Source organism: Anthonomus grandis, chromosome 7, assembly GCF_022605725.1.
Source record: "Anthonomus grandis grandis chromosome 7, icAntGran1.3, whole genome shotgun sequence".
Lineage (NCBI taxonomy): Eukaryota > Metazoa > Arthropoda > Insecta > Coleoptera > Curculionidae > Anthonomus > Anthonomus grandis.
The window spans coordinates 30,279,258-30,296,577 of record NC_065552.1 but is presented as its reverse complement, the minus strand read 5'-3'; the positions used below and the strand labels follow the sequence as shown (position 1 = coordinate 30,296,577).

Genomic DNA, 17,320 nt, shown 5'->3' with positions numbered 1-17,320 from the left:
AGTTCTGCTGTTGATTTCTATATTTTCTTCCACATGAAGTAAGATTTCGAGATTTAAATTATTTTCTCCAGCTCTGCCAGCGTCATGGTTTTGCTCTGAGCATTTGCAATTACTAATTACTGTACCTTTCTTTTTTTTATTAACATGCTCTTCGTATTTCGTCGCCTTCCTTTAGTTCCTGATGTTTTTAATATTTAAAAGAATGGTATTTGTATTTTTTTAATGTGTGAAATACTGTACTATGATCTTTTGCTATAACTTCTCCAAGAGTTCTGCTGCTGATTTCTTTATTTTCTTCCACATGAAGTAAGATTTCGAGATTTGAATTATTTTCTCCAGCTCTGCCAGCGTCATGGTTTTGCTCTGAGCATTTGCAATTACTAATTACTGTACCTTTCTTTTTTTATTAACAATAATCTACACTTTTGTTTTACTTGGAAAATGCCTATCAGGGAAATTCACAGAGAACATGTAAGATATTTTTCCAAAACTATTCTCCATTATAGTACCACTTAATCAAAATTATTTTCTTTTGATAATTGTAATAATTATGCGTACTGATCACTAAATAAATTGACCAACACTTTGACCTAACTTGTTTCAAATGTTTGGTTCAAATAAATTCTAAATTGCTTTTTAGAAAAAAATGAAATTTGGTATTGTAGGTATACTATCAATATTTGAAAGTATCGTAATTTATATGGAATTTCCTATGGTTAGCTTGGCGATGCACCATCCGGTATAGGGACCTGATTTGACTTTAAGTATATAGTTGTGATTTAAATAGGTTGAATAACCAATAAGTGCTTAGAAATAGGAAGTGATTGTAAGTGATTAAAATTTAGTGTTTAGTGTTCTCATTTATTGAACTCACGGGAAATCGTAACACTAATAAAATTACTTGAGTGGGTGGATAGTTAGATTAATGATAAAAGTAATTCTGGCAACGTTGAACACAGACGTACATAGGTCTACGTCTACGCTACCTCACCGGCCGGTGTTTATAAATAAAATTCACCAAGCCAAACAGATAAAAGTTCGAAAACAACATACCAGAAAGATAATTTCATTGGATCCACTTATATATAAAACACACCGCGACCGAACTATTTCAGTATTAATACAAAAATTGTGAGTTAATTAAAAAAGTGATTAATCCTGATTTCTTGAACAATGTCTTTTGACCTTAAAGGAAAAATCGCTTTGGTTACCGGGGGAGCAAATGGAATTGGGTTGGCCTATGTTAAGGAACTATTGAAGAATGGAGTTAAGGTACTTATTAACTAATAACAGAAGGCATCTTAGACTTTACTAACATTATTTTTTTTAATTATGTGAATAGGCATTTTATAGAATGAGAGTGTAAATTGTCCCTTAAGTCACAGTCATCAGTCTTCTCTGAGTTTTATACTATATGTATGTTAACTTGCTGGGCCTACTAAAATCTGGATTCTATATGGTATATGCTAATCATCTGGTATCTAGTAAATATTAGAACATAGGAGGCTTTCTATAGGTACTAACTTTTAAATCAAACTTTTGAATACCATGCAGGATCTTACGTATTTGTTTTAATTCTTATTCTTGAAATTCCCATTTTAGCCTCTTTGATAGATTCATCCGTCCTAAATCTGGCTCTCAACTCAGATTACTCAAACTACAAGAATCTGTCTATATTAAGTATACAAAATTCTTTACTAAGAAATTTTTCACTTCTCATTAATATTTCAAAAAATTATCTAAGATAGTTTAATCATCCTAGAAATTAATTAAATTCTTGTGTAGATACATATAGCTCATTTATATTACAAATACCCACTTGATTAACTGTAAACATCACCCCTGGCATGAAAGTTGCTTCCTCGATATGGAATAACTCATTAGTGCAGTCAATGCTAGAGATAAAGTTGGACTTTACACACATAACATATACTAAATATAAATATAGTTGAATAGAAGTCTATATTTTATAGGAGAATGTGTATATAAAAAAAAAATAAATACAGAACATGTATCTGATGGTGGCTGTTTACACAGCCGAAATGTATAATACATTTACCTAAGTGACCTACATGCATTTTTCTTGGAGATAAAGACTTCCCCTATTTGTAATCTAAATATAAATATATTGGGGCACAATAGGATTGTAACAGAGCAGACCACAGTGCAGGGAACCAACTGGTGCCACCCATTGCAAAATTTTAGTGGGTAACCAGTCACAGAGTCCCACACTATGACATACTCTTCTATAAAGCCAAGGAAGATATGTCTAAATATTATAAATGATAAAAAAGTCATGTACTAGTCCAAAAATGGTCATAAAATATCAAAAAATAAACTATAAATAAGACACTCACATTGGTTCAAAATCACTTAATTAAATACAATTTTAAATATAATTTAGATCACTAATTTAAAAAAGCTATAATTTTCACATACATTCGGTTAGGTATGGTAGGTTAGGTTCTGTACAAATTTGTGTACAGAGAAAATTATGTATCTAGCTTTAACATTTTTATTAAAACATCTGTAACTTATTTAATTGGTAGTTTATCAATATTATTTGGTAATATATTAAAATCCTTAATTGCTCAGTATCCTGGACCCCTTTGACATCATGGTGGTATTAACTTGGCCCTTTTCTTGTCTGGTAATCATGCATATCTTCATGAGTGGTAAAAAAATTAATAATCCTTACAATATAGGACAATCCCTGCAATTAGTTCTACATCCCAAACCACTCATTATTCTAAGAGCTTTTATTTGCAAGTCAAATAGATATCGGGTATTTGGAGCATGGCCCCAGAAAAGAATAGCATAGAATAGCTGAGTCGAAGATGGCAAAATAGGCTGTTCTCGATGCTCAATCAGAAACATTTACAGTGAGTTGATAGAAAAGGCTCTTATCGAGTTTTTCAGTTGGATATTCTACAAATACACTCCACTTGTTCTGATCCATGTGAACTCCAAGAAATTTGGTCTAATAAATGGGATTACCCACAGCTCCCAGATCTCTCAAAGTCAATACCATTTCAGTTAATTTATCCTGCTTCAGAAGCAGCATCTTTGAAATAAATGACCTTTCAGCTTTCAACTGTGCATCCCTAGAGCCCTACAAGAAAGTCACCACAGTCCCATGAGGAACAGAAATGGTAGTATCATTCGCAAAGAGGGTATACCTTGAATTTGGATCTACTAAGTGTAAATCATTAACATAAATGAGAAAAAGAATTGGACCCAGAACGGAGCTCTGAGGCACCCCAATTTTTATATCCCTCTCAGCAGACAACATGCAATCTTATCAAACAGCTTGGTGCCTTGCTGTGTTAAATATGATTTTAGTAGTTGGATCTGAACCATAGGCTTTGATCTTCTCCAACAGGACTTCATGGTCCAGCTTGTTTTCCTGCCTTTGTGGAACCCAAACTGTTCGCTAGCAAGAAGATTATGCTCCTCAAAAAAAGGCAGTACCTGTTCAGCTATGACCTTTTCAAATATTTTAGATACCTAATATAGGTAATAAAGATTTTGGTCTATAATTTTCAGCCTTCTCCATACTGCCCTTTTGAAATAATGGAACGACAAGAAGATGGAAAGGGATTTTTGATAGGAAGGATATTTCTAGTGTTAATTAATTCATGGAAAATATATTATTTTAAAAAATTATACTATGTTTTCAGATAACTAGAAATGGTTCTTTTTAAAATGTTTAAAAACATGTTCTCTTGCCAAACTTTGATTTTGTTTACAATTTTTTCTATAAATATTTTTTTTACCATGGAGCAAAACAACATCACATGTGTGATACAGAAATTTAAAAAACTATATATATTTTTTTATATAAACTGTTTTATTTATATCCAAGGTTAGCTTCAAAACAGATCCTATTTTTATTTAAAAAAAAATTAAAATTCCACACACTCAATTTTTATGAGTTAAATTTTAACTTGATAGATAAAAAGATAAAAAAGGGGGTTTTTTGACTTGAATTGTTAATCAAATATACGCATTATCTCATATAATTTATATTATATGAGATAACATTAAATTATATTTACATAAATTTGTTTATGGCGTTTATAAATCTGAAATGTTAATTTTAATAGAATGAAAAAAAATCTAAGAATACCTACTATATTGTGAACGCGTTTTAAATGAAAATATGTACAGGGTATTATAACAACTTGAACAGAATGAGTTTGTTTTTCTGGTGATCTATCATTGTTGTAATAAATGGTTTGCGAATTGGTTAGTAAGTTGAGAAACAAGTTTTTCCTTAAAGTAAGTTATTTAGATTAATTTTATTTATTTAATAAATGAAATTTATTTCCTTTAACATAAAAAAATAGTTAGGTGGGACATTCAAAAAAGTGAGGTCAGCGATTAGTAAATAAAATTCCTGGAGGGACATAAGATGCAGAAACAGTACTCTGGGAATACACTAGAAGAATACTGGCAAATATAAGAACAGGTGCTTATTTATCTTACATAGTCCTCTGCAGACCTGCTGTTTTTCCTTACAACTTCGTCGTAGCAAATAAATTATAAGTTTTTACACATCTTTTAGTCTGTCAATGTCCTGGTGTCTATCTAGAGCTATTGATAGTAACCAGTCTTTTAACCCAGTTTTTAACTATTGCTTTATAAAGTCATTCTGCAATGTCACATAATGGTCCTGGGCATATGAATTGGCTGCTTCAACCAATTGCTCCACTTCTTAGTTCCCTGGATACCTCGTACCCTGGCTACAGTTAGTTTGTTTAACAGAGAGACTTTTCGGTTTTTATTAGGAACACTTTTTCCAGTATTCTCATTCTTCTCCAGATAAGTTTGTTGAAGTAGTATTGAGAAGTCGTTTTATCTGATAGCATATCATATATTTACTTTGGCCTCTTGATCCTCTAGGGCTCTGTATTTTCTTGTCTTTCTATAGGATATTTCTGCTTATAAGCTCAAGATATGAATTAGCGGTATAGGAGCACCTTTGACTGTATTGCTGCTGTCACTTAGAATTCTTTGTAACTGCTTGATCAAGGTTCACCTTCTGAGGTTTGTTGTTTTTGCCTTAGACAATTGAACTATAAATCAACGTCATAAGTTCATTTTTGGACTTCTTAGCGCTACAAAAGCATCCAATTTTAGAAAGGCCACTTTTCCCCTATTGTACAATAATATTCTAAGCACAATATGAATAATCTGATATAAACCTGGCCTGCGAACTCTTTTACAGTATTTTGAATATAATTTTTGATTACAACGGTTTCTTACAAATTGTGTAGGAAACGGAGGTGTCCAAATTAATATGACAAATATATCATTAACCGATATTTGGAGCATTCTGCTCCCCAAATTATAGTGAACGCCTTGAGTGTCTTTATCAAGTGCGATCCTTCCTCAAACTATGAACCGGATATATTGGTAAATTAAACCATATATGTACAAGAGATTGATTAGAGAAATGAAATATTTGCGTCTAAAAAACTTAAAAATTAACTGACAGTTGGTACCGACCAGTCCTTTAATGATATTGGCAAAGATATTTTTTTTCGATTCAAGTGAAATTATCAAAAACAAACTTTTTTCAACTTTAATTGAATGAATTTGGAGACAATATTATTGTTACTCTATAGTATTTAAAAAGGCAGAAAGGGCAGGTTTTTTTTATTGATTTTGTAGCACTTGGAGTTTTTTATATTATTTAATTTGTATCATTTGATGTTGATACAGAATTGTATCTTTTTCTCATATCTATTATAGTACTCGTAATTTACTTTAATAGCTTATCAAGGATTCAGTAGGTAAATAACAATTTTGTTATATTTCCTGTAAGTGGGGAAATAAAGAGCTATTTATTTATTTATTCTTCTACCACAGTCATAGTCTACTGCAACTACCCTTTTTTTTTGCCTTTAAAATGGTAAAATCTCTTCGTCTATAGAGAGGTTAATTATTATGTTCAGTGCATATTGCTTATGTGTTTTTTCATAGACATATTACATGTGTTTGCTTCTTCTGACTATCTACTATGATTAGCCAAGGCAGCAATTAAAAGAAACCTTAGTTATTGATATTGTATGAATCCACAGGGTGTTGCAATCACTGATATAAGCCCCAACGGAAATGACGTAGCAGCAGAACTGAACAAACAATATGGAGATGGAACAGTGATTTTCATTACCACCAATTCTATTAACAAGGCGGAACTTGCCGGTAATCCTTACTTATGATTAAATTTATTTAAAATTAATTTTTAAACGTTTCAGTTGCTTTCGAAAAAGCGATAGAGCACTTTAAAACTCTGGATGTGGTAATTAACAATGCCGGAATTATGTTTGACAGCGATTGGGAAAAAGAAGTAGCTTTGAATTGTGTAAGTTTTTTATATTTGCATAAATTATATTTATAATCACGAAACATACTTACGTTGTCTAAAAAATACATTTACGTTCTTTAGAATGCCGTAGTCGAGGGCAGTCTTCTAGCAATCAAATATATGGGCAAAAACAATGGCGGTAAAGGTGGTGTGGTGGCCAACATCGCCTCCATATTGGGTCTTCAATCCCTCTCAGGATGTCCCGTATACGTCGGAACAAAACACTTTGTTCTCGGCATGACCCGGTCCTTTGGAACTGACTATTATTGGAACTTGACTGGCATTAAATTCGTGACTATGTGTCCGGGAGTGACTGAAACGCCACTGATTTCCGAAGCTGGAAAGTTCGCCTTAAAAGGATTCCCTAATTTAGGAGAGGTGCTCGCTAAGGAGCTTGGATCATTACCAGCACAACCGTAAGTGAGAGTTTAAGTTTAAGAAAGTTATCTATATATAAAAGAGTTTGTCCTGACTGACTGACTCATCATCGCAGAGCCCAAACTGCAATAGCTAGAAACGTAAAATTTTGCCAACGGGTTCCTTTTATAATGTAGGCACCGGATAAGAACGGATTTTTCGAAATTCCACCGATAAGGGGTAAAAAATGGGAAAATTGTTACCCGTGACCTCGAGAACTAAGAGGGCGTGGCTTCGGAGTTTGAACGGAGACTGCCCGCACCAACGACTCGCAGGCATCAACTTAAGAAAAAAAAATTAACTGCAACAATGTTTTTTTATAATGTAGGCCCCGGATACGAACGAACTTTTTGAAATTCCACCGATAAGGGGTGTTAGCGATATAATAAATATCGCATAAAACTGATTAATAAATACGATTGAAAAAGTGCCTCTGTATTATTTATATTTTGGTAGACATAACAACAAGGCGGGTCCATGCGAGACTGATATCCGAGAGGTGACTCGACTCAGTCTTACCGCTCGCTCTGCATCTAACGAATCATTTTTAAGATTATTTGTGTCTTGGTTTTATAATAATTATATTATATTAATCGCGCCCCTTGACCTCAAGAAAAACGGCGTGGCAATTGTGGGTTGCATGTACTATCAATGAGGCGAGGCTTCGGATTTTATTTTTGTGTATTGTGGGTTGCATGTACAATCATTGAGCCGTGGCTTCGGATTTTATTTTTGTGTATTGTGGGTTGCATTTACTATTATTAGAGGCCTTTTTCGACTTTTCTTTTATTTTCCGCGGGTATTCAGGTAGTAATATATATTACGCGTTAATTTATTCCGAAAAAAAATTTCTTTGATTTACTGAATTTATTAAACAGTTGCATAATCACACAATTGCGTAATATTCTTTGAGTGGTTACATCCCAGTCTGTTAAATATTAATGAATTCTTTGGTATATCATATCAGAAAACTAAGCATTTTTATTAGGTCTTATAAATATGCTGTAAATGACAATAAACTATTATATTAAAATAAATACCTAGATCTTTAATAAGATTTAATGACTCTAAATGCTCTAAAAGCCAAAATACGCTTTTTTTAGTCCAAACCTTTTATTGTTGTTGACAAAGTAATACATTTGTTTTAATATTTAACAGCTCATATACATTGCAATATTAAAGTAAGATTTAGATTAGTTTAATTAATGCACATTACACCTATAAATTATAACATAGAATTACAAACAGAATAAATTACGAAAGACTTAATACAACCAGAAAAATAAATTTATTGGCAACGCAGTTAAAATACATTAGTATAGTACTCATTGAGTAAGTAGTAAGCGCTTTCCACGAGAAAACCCTGAAGTTTACGCCTAAATATTATCTGTTACTGCCTCTTTAATATTTACATGAAAGGTGATTGAATACCTAGATGTATAGTGATTGAATACCTAGATGTATAGTGTGTTTAAAAAGTCTGGAAAAATCCCTTTTACAGGTAAACGAATTACCTGGTTTAAAAACGCTCGGTACACGTCAATTCTATTTTATTGCATGTTTTCAGATTTCTGAAAAATATATGGTGTTTAATAGGGTGCCATTGATTAGAAAAGGGTTCTAATCAATTGAGGCCCTATAGACTGTAAAATTTATAGGTTGCGATGGTTCATGTACCTTTGGACGGTTTTACACCACAGCCTGCTGACTTAGCATGAAAAATATAAAAATGATTGAATTAAATTAAAAGTAAAAAGACTTACCTAGGGGTCAGTCAGGATCAGGATAACACAGGAGGTTTTTGCGGAAGGCCGCGCAAACACTGGTCGTAAAAATGGTTATTAACAGTAAGACGATCTAGTACCGAGTGTTTTTCACCTCGATTCCCCGCGTCAGTCTTTTCGGTACTTGCGTGTGACGTATTATTTGGGTATGTACCAGGCTTGTAGTAAAAGTAAAGAATAGCAAGTAAGGAAATATTATAGGGAAAGGCGAGGAAATAAGGCAAATCTCAAAATCCATTATGTAAAACAAAAAATATTAACAGCAAGAAGCGATACTTTGAATGCACTTAAGAATATAACTTATAGAACTAAACTAAATCAAACTAAGTATTAAACTAATAATCAATCAAGTGAAATTAAGGTGACAACAAGAACAGAACATATAGGGTACGTCAAGAAGACTGTACAGTTGTCAACTTTATTATTTTAAATAGAATACCCCATTTATTAATGCATTTTTGGATTCTTTATTTTAAAAATAGCTTACACATTAAAAGTAAAAATATAAATCTTAGAATTTAATATTTGTTACATCCTATAAAATCTTAAACGAAAATATATACCGGGTGGTGCGTCGCCGAGCGGTACATAGGAAATCTCATGTAAATTTTAAGGGTGTCAATTATTGGCTTCCCTGTACATTTTACAGAAAAAATGTAAGATAACTTTTTGAAGCCACCAATCTGGCAAACCGTCGTGCAAAGTTTCATAAAATTTTAATAAGTGAATCTTGAATTATTCAATTAAATGTAATTGCAAAATTACCAAATTTTCGGTTTAGGTAAAACCAGACACCAGCCACCAGCAAACAATTTATTATAAGGCTTTGTCAAATCTGACGTACAGCCGAATACAAGAAATGTTTTTTTTTTCATTTTATCAATCTCACAACCATACATTCAAAGTAAGACACGTTAACATTACTTTTTTATCTAAACTGTTATTTAATATAACGATAAAATTATATTAAATATTTATAATTATTTTTTCGTCGATTAAATAATTCATACTTGTTTTCAAATATCGACTGTCACTGATTTATTGACACTTTTACTCACGTCAGTGACAATATTCATTTTACTGGTGCCCGTTTCTTCAAAAAGTTATCTTACATTTTTTCTATAAAATGTACAGGGAAGCCAATAATTGACACCCTTAAAATTTAAATGGGTTTTCCTGTTCCGCTCGGCGACGCACCACCCGGTATATATACAGGGTGCCTCCGATTAAGTCGGCACTATTGGTATCTTTGTTAATGTTTAAGATACAGAGTCGGTTAAATTAGCAAACTAGTAGGATTTTTTCTGTTGATTAAAATGGTGAAAACAGAAAAAAAAATTGAACATCGCGTTTTCGAGAAAATGTGAAAAATGTACTTTTGTTAAATGGATTCCCCTGTATGTTTTTACATAAATCAAAAGATAATAATTTTCTTAATAAAAAAGCTTATTTACACTAATAGCCTAAACCTAAAAATAACAAAGTTATAGCGATATTAATAATTTTGTCAAATTTAGGCAAGTTGGCCTTGAATTTTTTGAAAAATAAAATGACAGTAGCCGTAGAGATTTTATTAAATAAAGAAATACTGACAGTTACATGTTAGCAAAGTTTGTGATTTTTGTAAAATGTAAATTAGTAAAATGCCTTTTACGCATATTGAAATATGTGATATGTTAGAATGTTACCTTGTATGTCGAAAAAATAGTGACAGAGCGCTAGAAGAGTACCGCCAAAGATTCCAGACTCGTAACTTGCCAAACCGTAGATACTTTTTAATTCTCTACAGAAAATGTAGAAGTAACGAAAACGTGTTTAAAAGAACTAGAAGAAGGAACCAATTTGTAGTAAGCGAGGATGTTGAAATTTCTATTATGGCATATTTTGAAGCTCATATGGAAAACTCAACTAGAAATTTAGCAAGAGCTTACGGTGTGAGCTTAGTAACAATTTGGCGGGTCTTAAAGAAACACAAATTTGTGCCATATAAGTATCGACCAGTACAAACATTGTTGCCTGGCGATAACGAAAGAAGACTTGCTTTTTGCAACTGGTTACGGAATGCATATGAAGCTAATGATAATACTTTAAACCGTATAATTTGGTGCGACGAAGCTAATTTTTCAAACAAAGGTATGTTTAACCGTAAAAATGTACACTATTGGTCCCAAGAAAATCTTTTCCTTACTGATCCCAGAAATCCTCAAAATCAATTTAGTATAAACGTTTGGTGCGGCTTAATAGGAAGCCAAGTAATAGGACCTGTGTTTTATGATGGCACTTTGACTGGAAGGAGATATGTTCAACTCATATTATCTGGAGCGCTGGAAGATTATTTGGATAATGTTAACTTGGAGGGACGGCAACAAATCTATTTTCAACAGGATGGAGCACCTCCCCATCAACTAAATGATGTAAGAATATTACTTAATAGACTGTTTGACGATAAATGGATTGCGACACGTGGCCCGATTCGTTGGCCACCTAGGTCACCAGACCTAACCCCTCTAGATTTTTATTTTTGGGGTTACATAAAAAATGTATAAAAAAAATACAGAAACCGTTGATGAACTTCAAACACATATTAGGCAAATAATTGGATCAATAGATAGAAGATCAATCTTAAAAGCTACAAGACGTATGCCTAAGTGTGCTCAGAAATGTATTGAACAAGATGGCGATGTTTTTGCTCATTTATTGTAAATTAGTAGTTTTACTTGATGTTATTTATTTCAAAGCCAACTTGCCTAAATTTGACAAAATTATTAATATCGCTATAACTTTGTTATTTTTAGGTTTAGGCTATTAGTGTAAATAAACTTTTTTATTAAGAAAATTATTATCTTTTGATTTATGTAAAAATATACAGGGGATTCCATTTAACAAAAGTACATTTTTCACATTTTCTCGAAAACGCGATGTTCAATTTTTTTTCTGTTTTCACCATTTTAATCAACAGAAAAAATCCTACTAGTTTGCTAATTTAACCGACCCTGTATCTTAAATATTAACAAAAATACCAATAGTGCCGACTTAATCGGAGGCACCCTGTATACAAGGAAACGTATACACGGTTAGCTACACTATCAAAGCAAAACTGTTTTTGATAATATTTTTATTAACATAAAAATTATGATACTCAGCGGCTAAAATTTGAAACATGTCATCAATTTTTACATATGTAATTTTAGTGACCCAGTTTAATTGTTTTGAGTTTGAAGGGTTAAGGATGTGGGATCAAATAAAATAATTTTTTTTCTTCTTTTTTGTCAACGTTTCGGCCTTCTGAGGTCTTATTCAGGGCGAACAGAAAAATTAAGGCTTTTCGTTGGCAACTTGACCCCACATGCAACTAAACCCTTATAACTCAAATCAATTTTTCATACCCAGTTATAGTGACTGAAGGATTTATGAATTACTATTATTTTGTTTAATTTGTATATTTTTCTTCTGGAAAGTCTGCCAAACTCTAATATAAATTTCGATTTTTCTAAATTTCAGACCTCGGAATGTCGCTGAAGGGATGATAACCATCATTACTAAAGGACAAAACGGAAGCGTTTGGGTCTCAGAAGGAAATGAACCTATTTATGAGGTGGAAATTCCCGACAGATTAACTTTACGTAAAAAGTGATGTTTTTATATGATAAATAAAACACTTTTTTAGTATTAAAAATATAGTTTTATTTTTAAACGGAATGTTCGTGTAAAATGTGGTTCCTTCGCACTTGATAGCACTGAGAGCGAAAAAATAAATAACGTAAGTAAGAATATAAACAATTATAATACTAATACTTAAATTATTGGAAAATATTTAAAAACTAATGTATTCAATTGGCGCAATCTATTTACAACTTGGTCCTACAATGACTTAATAGTGTGATGTGCGTTTTAAGCTGGATGTATACAAACAAATAAATTGAAATATTAGTCCTTTTCAATTTTTTTTACCGTTATTATAAATTAGTGAAGAAATTAGACAGCTCTTTTATCCTGTTTTTTTCAATTGCTCTAGTATATGTAGTATATGTATATATCTAGTATATGTATGCCTCGGTATAGTTACACGGTAGAGCTTTCAGAATAAATATTTATTATAAGAGTGATGATGAAACGACAATGCTGGAAGTAAAAAAGTTTTAAATGGCTTGTTTCAGAAAAATTAACAAAAATGTTCTTTTATTTTAAGATGTATGTATCATGTGGCAGGAAAAACTGATATAATCATCTAAATACACAACGTTCTTATTTAAAACTGATTTTGTAACTTGCAAAAAATCTGTTTGTTTTATTATTAATACATATATTATTGGCCAAAGCGTTTCAACAAGATATCAAAATGCTTCTCTATTAAAATATTAATTTTATGTGTATTAGACAGATAAAATTATTTTTTCATATAGGTTCTTGTCGTGCAGGGAACAAAAAACCGCATTACACCTTTAAAATTTTGCAATTACTGGTTCCTTTTGACGTGCAGCAGGTTTCTCATGCAAAAAAAAACTTTTTAGAGACTTTTCGATTTTCACAATATAATATCGAACACTTCGAAGGGGCTTTGTCAAAGAAACTAACTTATCTACTGAATGTAAATTTGCTAGCTTCGTGGCTACATATATTGAAAGAGGTATTTCTCGATGCTTTTCCAGAGAAGCAGTATGATGACGAGTCGAATAATATTAGCTGGTTGAGAGAAATTGGAGAGCATCTGAGACTGTTAGGTGAAATTTGTGAGCAATACAATACTCCACAAAACGAAAGGGAATTTCAAAAATTGTATAAGGCAGAAATATCGAGTGCAAACATCTTAGCAAATGACAACTTAAATAACTCAATCAAACAAATGTGAAGTATATGAAACAAAATAAATTCGAGCAGTAATCTCAATCCTAATGACTTCAATAATTATTCAAATACAGCATAGAATCTCAATAGACAAAATACCACCATCCCATTTAAATCCTTTAAGTAATCTAGCCAATCTTAATATATCAGAGAGTTTTTCATTTAGGGAAGTTATTTTTATTCATATCCGCGGTATTATTGACAGTCTAAAAAATAAAAACAGCTGTGATATTTCTGGAATCAATGTCAGAGTAATAAAATATGTTAAAAATTAGATTATTGTGCCCTTAACTTTGCTCATAAATGAATGCCTTAGGGATTGCAATTTGGTGCAAATTTTTAAAAAAGGTGACCAAAACAGTCCTGGCCGCTGCCATTCTATATCTCTTATTTCCATTGTGTCAAAAATCATAAAAAAATGCATGTCAAAACAAATTGTAGAATTTTTTGGAAATAATTACTTTTATAGCAGTTCCCAGTTTGGTTTCAAGCAAAATAAAAGCTTTTTTTTCAACAGTATTTTTTACCTCGTCAGGGGTCTCTTGGATAGTTTTCAGAAACAGCAGTATAATATAGTGCTTTGTTGTGACCTAAGTAAGGCCTTGGCATGTGCAAACCATTGAATCATCCTCAAGGAAGCTCAAATACTACAAAATTTGTCAGACTTGCGCGCAAAGAGAAAAATATATTGAAGTACCCCAAGGGTCAATTTTAGATCCCATACGTTTACATAAACGATTTAATAAAAATCAATGAAAATTCAAAGTACACTCTTTGCTGACGACACAACAGTGTCTGTATGGGCTGATATATTGGAGGGTTCTGTAGCTGCACAGGATTTGGCCAAGAGCTGGTTTATTTCTAATAAATTGCTCCACAATACTGAGAAAACATCTAGGATGTTTTTTCCGAAGAAGGATCTCGGCGAAGGCAATTCCAACACAACCAAAGTTCTTAGTTTTCGTTGACCCAAGGCAACTATGGAATATGCATAGGTATAAGCGTATTGGCCTCTCGCTAGGCCAGTGATCTGTTTCTTCTCAGTATTACAACATGTCTTATTAACTGCATATTTTTCATCTGATTCACATAGAACTTGCGAATCTTGATAGAAATCTGTGCATGCTTATGACAGAGATGCCTTGGTGCCCATTTGTTGGCGTCTTGGAAATTTAAAACTAAAAATAAGACTGTGCACTACAAGGCTTTTGTAAGAGAGTTGCTACCCAATACGAGTTTTGTTTCCTATTTACGACGTAATGGAAATAGATTTGTTTATTCAATAGTTTCGGAAATCTATAATGTGGTAAAGGAAGATATTGTTTTAAAACTACCACCCCCAGATCCGCGTGCAGGAACTTAGATAACGGCAGATATGTATTCCTTTCCAATAGATTTCAACAAATATATAATTCCCTAAATTTTCATTAGTAGTAAACCTGTTCCTCTATGTTATTTTTAAGCTTTTACTTTTTTTACTTATTTTTTTTAGTAAGAATATTTTTTAGTTTGGCAATTCTTTGCTCAAGTGGATTATGGATCAACCAATCTCGCAATCTTTTTTTCTGTTTTCTACTGATACAACAGAAATAATAAATGTAATGCAAAGAATTCAAAATAAGAGTTCCTCGAGATGGGATGATATTTCCATTAAAATTCTGCAAGCACTTCCTGATACTGCTTTGACTGTTTTTTCAGAAACCGTAAATCAAAGTTTTAATCTGGGCGTGTTTCCTAGTAGTCTTAAATTGGCCAAGGTTGTACCTCTTTTTAAGAAAGATGATACTGAATCTCCCTCCAACTATCGACCAATTTCTCTCTTATCAACAATTGTCAAAAAACTCGCCAAGAGTAGGATGCTGGATGTTATTAAGAGAAATCAGGTTTTATCAACATCACAATTTGGCTTTCAAAACTATCTAAGTACAAACGATGCAGTTTTTTCATTTCTAAGACAGCTTTATCTAAGCCTCAATGAGGGTAGTGTAGCGGCAGCCGTATTTTGTGATTTCACTAAGGCATTCGATTGTGTTGATCACAGAATTCTGTTGCGCAAGCTGGAGTTTTATGTGGTGTTTCCTTGAGATGGCCTACATCCTATCTCTCTGATAGATCACAGGCAGTGGTGTTTCAAAAACACTTTAACAGTTCAACCTATCACTGTAGGTGTGCATCAAGGTTCTGTAGTAGGACCATTATTGTTTTTAATTTTTGTTAATGACTCAAAATTTGAGGATCTCTGGAAAATTTGGTAATTGCAATTGCTGATGACACCACTGTCTTGTGGAACAACACATCAAAAGAAGATCTAACTATTGGCTCGGATCTGAATATTCTTAGAGATTGGTGTAAGGCTAACTTGCTGGCACTCAATGTTTCTATCTCATCTACGATATGGCATTTGCTTCTGGGGCTCCTGTGGCGAGATCCCTTTTCAAACGCTTTTTATTTTCCAAAAACGAGCGGTTAGATTTGTGCGTGGGTTAAATCGTTTTCAATCTTGTAAACCATTTTTTAGCCTAAAAAAATATTAACACTGCCATCCTTGTTTATTTTAGAAACCTGTTGTTTGATCCACTCTAAATAATTTACTCATAGCTGCTCATAACCCTGATTTTACGAGAAGTTCTCATATTGTACACTTGCCTATACCTCACTTAATATTAACAAAGAATTCCTTAATTTATTCCAGTTTAAAATTTTTTAACCGTCTTCCTTCTTCAATTCAAAAAATTAAAGGCAAGAATAAATTTGCAGGGGAATTAAAGCGCTTATTTTATTATATATATATATTTTTTAAATCTTGTATTTTTTGTAAAAAATTGTGCTTTTGTTTTATTTAGTGTAGTTTTTATTTAGTTTGTGCTTTGTTTATAACAATATTATTTGTTGAAACAATAAAGCTTTCTTCATTCAAGTTTTAATTCAATATTTAGTTTAATAATCAATGCTTACTACTTTCTATAAATATTTTTGCATTTTTTTATTTAATAAATTTTAAAAATCGTGTCTCAATTTTATCATGACTGTCTAATTTTTGGTTTAGAAGTCGGGTTCAACTGTTTATACGTGAATTTTACCACTCATATTTTACGTCTCATATTTCATCTGGACTGTCTCATATTTAGTGCAAATGCATTTTTCCAAGGATATGAGATATATGAGACCGAGCTTTTATTTTTTTCCTCATAACATAGGTAAAGTTTCTATGTTTCTATTTTTGCAAGTTTTCTGATTATCACTTGCATCCTACATAATTTTTTTCCTACAAAGGAATCTAAGACCCAAAAAATATGAAAGCTTGTGTGTCATTTTTACACCACTTGGCCCTATTGTGTTTAATCAACTGTATATTTTTTAAAAGCTTTTATTTGACAAGGTGCTGTAATTTACAAAAATCATGGGTATAACTTTTATGCTATTCATAATTGCATAACAACATAGGAAGATTTTTATTGCAAATGACTCTCTCTATCCTCTGTTTTGAGTTTGATTTATCACCTTTGGGACACCCAGTATAAATAAAATTTTCTGTTATTTTTTTTTATTAAATTCTTCTATTTGTAATCATTTTCCAAGAAGTGCAGAAAAAAATATTGTTCATTACATAATTTTTTGAAAAATTGGTTTTTAAAAATAACTATTTTAAAGCGGTTATGCGTTCTAGCGTCAAAGAGATACAAACTTAACAATTATTTCTAGCATTTTCTTTTGACCACACTCTTATAATAAATATTTTTTTTCCGAATGTATGGTAAAAGGGTACCGAGATATAGCGGGAAGACAACCTTATTGGGAGTCAAGTTCCGCCAAAACAATCGTAAAATGACAAACATTGAACGCAAAACAGTTATGCCATTTTAAATTATTTTGTATAAATCCAGCATTAACATAAAAAAAT

General features: G+C 32.0%; 1 protein-coding gene across 1 annotated transcript; it reads left to right on the top strand.

Annotated features, from left to right (window-relative positions):
* The first annotated feature begins 1,021 nt into the window (after positions 1–1,021).
* Positions 1,022–12,250, top strand: LOC126738860 (15-hydroxyprostaglandin dehydrogenase [NAD(+)]-like). The gene is made up of 5 exons (XM_050444326.1): positions 1,022–1,272; positions 6,087–6,210; positions 6,264–6,370; positions 6,455–6,789; positions 12,076–12,250. The coding sequence occupies exons 1-5, from the start codon at positions 1,174–1,176 to the stop codon at positions 12,206–12,208; spliced, it is 798 nt and encodes a 265-aa protein (XP_050300283.1). The 5' UTR covers positions 1,022–1,173; the 3' UTR covers positions 12,209–12,250.
* The last annotated feature ends 5,070 nt before the right edge of the window (positions 12,251–17,320 follow it).